Raw genomic sequence first — 5,326 nt, 5'->3', positions numbered from 1 at the left:
CTAATTTCTCTTTTCTTCTCAAAATTACATAATTCTGTGAAACTATCCAAAATTGACATGGTCAACTTTGATAATTCTAATTGATAATTAAATCTATTAATTGAGACTATCTAGATGATTTTATCCAAGGTACAGTGGGGACCATGGGCCTATGAAATCAAGCTCCAATAAGTTATTGTAAATTTAACAAATAAATTTACAAACTTATTAATTCCTCGTGACTCCACTAAAGACTCAAAATTGCACTCTTAAATTCATAGAACGCTCTATAACAAATATAGATACACTATTAATTATCCATTGTTACAACCATAATTGTCACTCAATCATCTATAGACGGTCTACAGAGATGGGACTAAAATACCGTTTTATCCCTCATTGTATTTTATCCTTAAAACACTTAGTTCCTTGTAAATGATATTTTAGTAAACTAATTTAATTACTGAAATGAGATCTCTATCATTTAACACATTGGACCAAACTAAAAGGAAACCATCATTTCACTTCTTCATCAGCAGCTATAGATGTTCATATCTATAATTAATACTCCCTTTCAATTATACTACCGAGTTCCCAAGATGTAAGTATGGGCTAGTCCATAGGGTAAGCTGGTAACAAACAAGTCAAAGAACTCAAATAACACATTCAGTTAGAATACTGACCACTCAGAATTGAGATTGAATTGACCTATGGTCAAATATATGATATGACTAGAATAGATAATAACGGTATGTTTACTTATCCTAGCAACTATCAATATTGGTCCAGTCCGATGTAACAAGTACATCCGATCTTATATACTTTGCTAATATTCTGGAAAGAACATAACACTACAATGTGTAAGTAGATCATATCGTAGATTGGCAAGTCAATGTAAATCATGTGCACTAACTAATCTTAGGACTAACTTATTTTGAACATATAATCATATTTATATTCCACTGTGATTACGTCACTATAAATACGATTAGTTATATGCTCGAGATTTAATAGAAGTTTATATTAAACAAATCATTATGAAAATAAAACATGTGAGCAAAGTGATTGACCAAGTCAAAAAATGATTTCTATTCTTTTATTGATAATAAATGACATTACAAAGAAATTAAGTTTTAATTAGGACATAAAATCTTAACAGTAAAGAATTAAGGCATAAAACCTTAACGGTAAAGACCTTCATGGAGCCTGGTTTCCTTCTGAGTATTTTGCCTTAATTTTGGTTTGTTTGCTTGCTTGTTGGCTTTTTTTCTTTGTCTTAATGAAGTTCATTTCTCTCTCTCTCAAAAAAAAAAAACAATTGCACCCGTTTTATGAACTCACGTCACATTTAACAAATACAAGTGCTCAAATTTTGTACATAATTTATACCTCCGTTTAGAAGTAGACATTATCCTTAAATCTGATTTAGCACAATTTTCCAAATCCAGCTTGTACCAAGTAAAAAGCGTGTGAGACAACTTCCACGTATTTCACACCAAAAATAAGAAATAATAATCGAATAGAGTATCAGATAAAATGTAAAGATCTCTATTTAAAGGAACACGAATTCTTTGTTAAGGATAGAACAGACAGTACGGAAATCAAAGTTGAAGAATTGAGAGTTCAAAATTTGTTCAATAATTGGAAAGTGTAATATTTATTACACAAAATAGGTCTCTACACAACCCTTATACAGACATTTTGACTATTCTAAATAAATTTTTATTATTATTTGTGTGGATTTGGATCGAAGAAGAATAATTCACAAATGTCACACATAACATAGGTTTGCTGACTTGGACAATCAGCACTATGCCAATCAAAATGTAATAAGATATACATACATACATATCATAACATCAGCTCCTGATTTACACTTGAGAAAATCTATGTTCACACAGTTCAACTCTCACAACATTCCTCTGCGCGCATTATCTAGCTACCTTTACCTGCAATAAAGATCACATTATCAGTACATAAATACCTATATATAGATAGTGTTGGATATTTTAAACTAAAATTTCAGGGCCATAATAAACAAGTAGAAGATGGACCTTGATCTGGCATAACCTACCTATACCAGTTTGTAGAACCGTTCTAACAGGCTGACTAGGAAATAGTAAAATAATTTTCAGCGTAAAATATTGTCCTCACTGGCTGACTAGGAAATAATCAAATAATTTTCAGAGTAAAATATTGTCCTACGGAAATAATGCACAACATAATGAAAATAGATAGCACGGCATGCCAATGCCAGAACCAATCATAGATGCATAAATAAAATACATAAACACCATTTCTCTATGAGTTGCAATAAACAAGAATTAGTCTATGATGATGATTTTTGCTCAAATCAAGCATGAGCACATGGCAAGCAAATATAGAGTAACAACAAATTGATTGAAATGTTAGTTTGCTCTAGGAATTTTACAAGTTTCATTAGATCCTTAAGAACTGCATAGAACGTTTCATGGAAGTTTTTTTACTTTGTTTTTATTTTTATGTCATCTTATCTCCCACTTTCTCCTTAAAAAGAGAAATAGAGAATTTAGCATAACACTTGGGTACTTAGCAACTAAAAGATTAAGGTTCAAGTGAATATTTATGAAAACACTAAACTTGAAAGGATGATGTGCAAACAAAAGGCTTTCAAAAGCTACATGCAATGAAACAACACATGATCGTATATGAAAAACGCAGTTCCGCCTAACAGGATTATTAGGTTGCCAAGATTGAATTTTTGCTCCACCTATTTCGTCAATGTATTTTGAAGGTAAGTAGCAAAGAGTAAAACAAAAGGCATAGGCTGGAATGCACCAAGGATGGAAATCTCAGATTCTTTTTGTTGAGGTATTTGTTTACAGAATCTAAAAGAAAGCATCAAAGATATTTCGGTATATTTAGGAAAACAATAATATTTTAATCTTTATAAAATAAAAACAGCATTCTTGTAGTACTTTTGTGACTTTGGTACTATACATGATAGATATGAGATATGTTTGCTCAATATATAGTGTCCCAAAAGGAATACGTAAGGGCGCAATGGTTAATTCATGTAGATGAATACATCCTTCACAAAAGATAAGTTATGAGCAAAAGTAAAGCTGGAAATTATAGTAAAAAACAACTGAAAAGTTAAAGATTTGGAACATGTTTGTATATGCTCATATGCACATGTTATAAGAAACCTACATAATGAATTAAAGTTGAAGGTACCGCACTGCAGAAAAAGTATATTTGCATATGTTATAACGTACATACATGAATTCAAGCTGAATATAATTCAGAAAACGTGCAGATGGCTTGCCATTAGATTCTATGTACGTTCATTATTAAAGGGAGCAAGAAATCCATAGCATCTAAACAAGAAAACTACATAAATAACCGAAAAGAAAACACTGGTTTATTTTAATGGAACACTAGCAGCAATAGACCCTAAATTCCTACAAAACGAAGTAAACTTCCATTTATTGAGTCTTATAAATGTCCTTCTTGAAGACTTTTCCATGATCTAATTTACCCTTTTCTTTCATAATCCTAACTGAGACACCAATCAAGATTCCAAAACCCAATTTCAAGTAGCTAAAGAAATAGTACAGACCTCAAATTTTCAGAAATGGCAACATCGCCCTCCTCAATGACCCCGCGACTTAAACTCAACTCTCCATCTTCACCATTTATACGAGCTCTACCCGCAACTGGACAACTGGAGACCGCTTCCATCTCCGTCTCTGTCTCCACCTCCGCAATCTGGTTGGGAGAGAATGAGCCCTGAACGCCGCCGCTACCACCATTACCAGCGGAAAACAGAAGATCGTGCCTCCTAGCAATATATCTCAAAGTACTAGCGTAATCAAACCAGTCCTCATCCCCCGTCATCAAGTCCCCTAACCTCAAAACCCCTTCCGAGGACCCAAAAGAGTCCCGGTTGGCTTGCTCTGCGGGTAACCGGAACCGACAAACGGGGCAGGAGTTATGGTGAGCGAGCCAGGGCAGAATGCAGTCGGGATGGTAGAGATGCTTACAGGGAAGCTGCTTGGCCTCAATGCCAAGCTCGAACTGGTCCTTGCAGACGGCGCAGAGCATAAAAGGGTCATCGTTCAGAAGGGACTGGTCGATTATAATGGTGGGTATTGCGTCAATGGAAGATTTCGAAGCAGGGAGAGGTGCAGATGGGTCAAAGGAGGACTCTTCTTCGTCGAAATCTTCGGAGGAAGAAGAACGAGTAGTGAGGTGATGGATTAGGCGGTGGAGGTAGTTGTCGTCGAGAAGGGACGGAAAGGGGGGTGGAAAGGAAAACTCGGCGGAGGAATGATTGGGTGGAGAGGAAGAATCCATGAGCTCGAGAAAGTCACCGAAGCATTGGGGGCAGAGAAGGGGTTGCTCGGAGTCGGAGGAGGGAGAGAGAGAGAGACTCATGTCGCACTCGTGGCACCAGTACGTGTTCCTCTCCATTGGGTTGTCTGCGCTGTTCCCGCTGGCGCTGCTCTCGGTGGTGGTGACCTTGACGGCTCCAGCAGTGGCAGCGGCGGCCAAAGACATGGCACCTCCACCGCGAGGTATATGAAATTGCTTTGGTTTTGGGGAAATGAGTGGTGGGTTTTTTAGGTAAATGGTAATGGAAATGGTTAGGAGAACTGAGAAGAAATGGGAGTTTGGGGGTCCCAACCCCCCAACCAGTTCACAAGTGTCTGTCGCATTTGCTTCGTTTGGTAGCGTCGGCTATGTCACCTCCCTTTATACCTTAACCTCTTCTCCACTAATCTAATCTAAAATAATCTTCCTCTTTTCTCACTTTATTTTTTTTATTCCCATGCTTTATTTTATTTATTATTTGTTTTTGGGATTTTTTCGTAAATATGACTTTTTATCTATTATTGTATAAAATTATAAAAATTAAACTTTCCTTAATTTGTATTTAAAAATTTAATCAACAAAAACTTAATTTATGGGAAAACTAACTACATAGAGCAATTAAAATTTAAGCAAAGACAGATCAGCCTAAGCAGGGGTAGAATTGTAATAAATAACACAACACTCCTCAAAATCAATCAAACTCATTACCGTGACATTGCTTTTACTCTGCCGTGACTCTGTCCAATTTCTTCTTCCATCTCCGGCTTCCTTCTCCAGCGATACCTTCCTTCTCTGGCGAAAACTTCTATCTCTAACGATCACTTCAACATTTTATCAACAATAGTTATTTTCGAACTCATCTCAAGCAAAAACACTTCAAGAAAATCTGGTCACTTTTGCAAGAAAATTGGTGATCTTCTTCTGCAGAAATCAACTCAAATTCAAGAAATCTTCCAATTAGTTCTGCTGCAATCTTTGGCATTTCCAGCAA

The 5,326-nt window shown here is 35.8% G+C and overlaps 1 protein-coding gene across 1 annotated transcript; it reads right to left on the bottom strand.

Moving 5' to 3' along the window:
• Positions 1 to 1,511: 1,511 nt before the first annotated feature.
• Positions 1,512 to 4,693, bottom strand: LOC133782282 (uncharacterized). The gene is made up of 2 exons (XM_062221530.1): positions 3,581 to 4,693; positions 1,512 to 1,928 (listed from the first exon to the last, which is right to left on the bottom strand). The coding sequence occupies exons 1-2, from the start codon at positions 4,519 to 4,521 to the stop codon at positions 1,925 to 1,927; spliced, it is 945 nt and encodes a 314-aa protein (XP_062077514.1). The 5' UTR covers positions 4,522 to 4,693; the 3' UTR covers positions 1,512 to 1,924.
• Positions 4,694 to 5,326: the final 633 nt, after the last annotated feature.

This window comes from Humulus lupulus, chromosome 6 (assembly GCF_963169125.1).
Source record: "Humulus lupulus chromosome 6, drHumLupu1.1, whole genome shotgun sequence".
NCBI classification, from domain to species: Eukaryota; Viridiplantae; Streptophyta; class Magnoliopsida; order Rosales; family Cannabaceae; genus Humulus; species Humulus lupulus.
Note: the sequence above shows the minus strand (reverse complement) of the source record. Positions and strands in the feature narration are given on the sequence as shown.

Coding starts and splice junctions, on each gene's coding strand:
- LOC133782282 (XM_062221530.1), bottom strand. CDS start 4,521: ATGTCTTTGGCCGCCGCTGCCACTGCTGGAGCCGTCAAGGTCACCACC.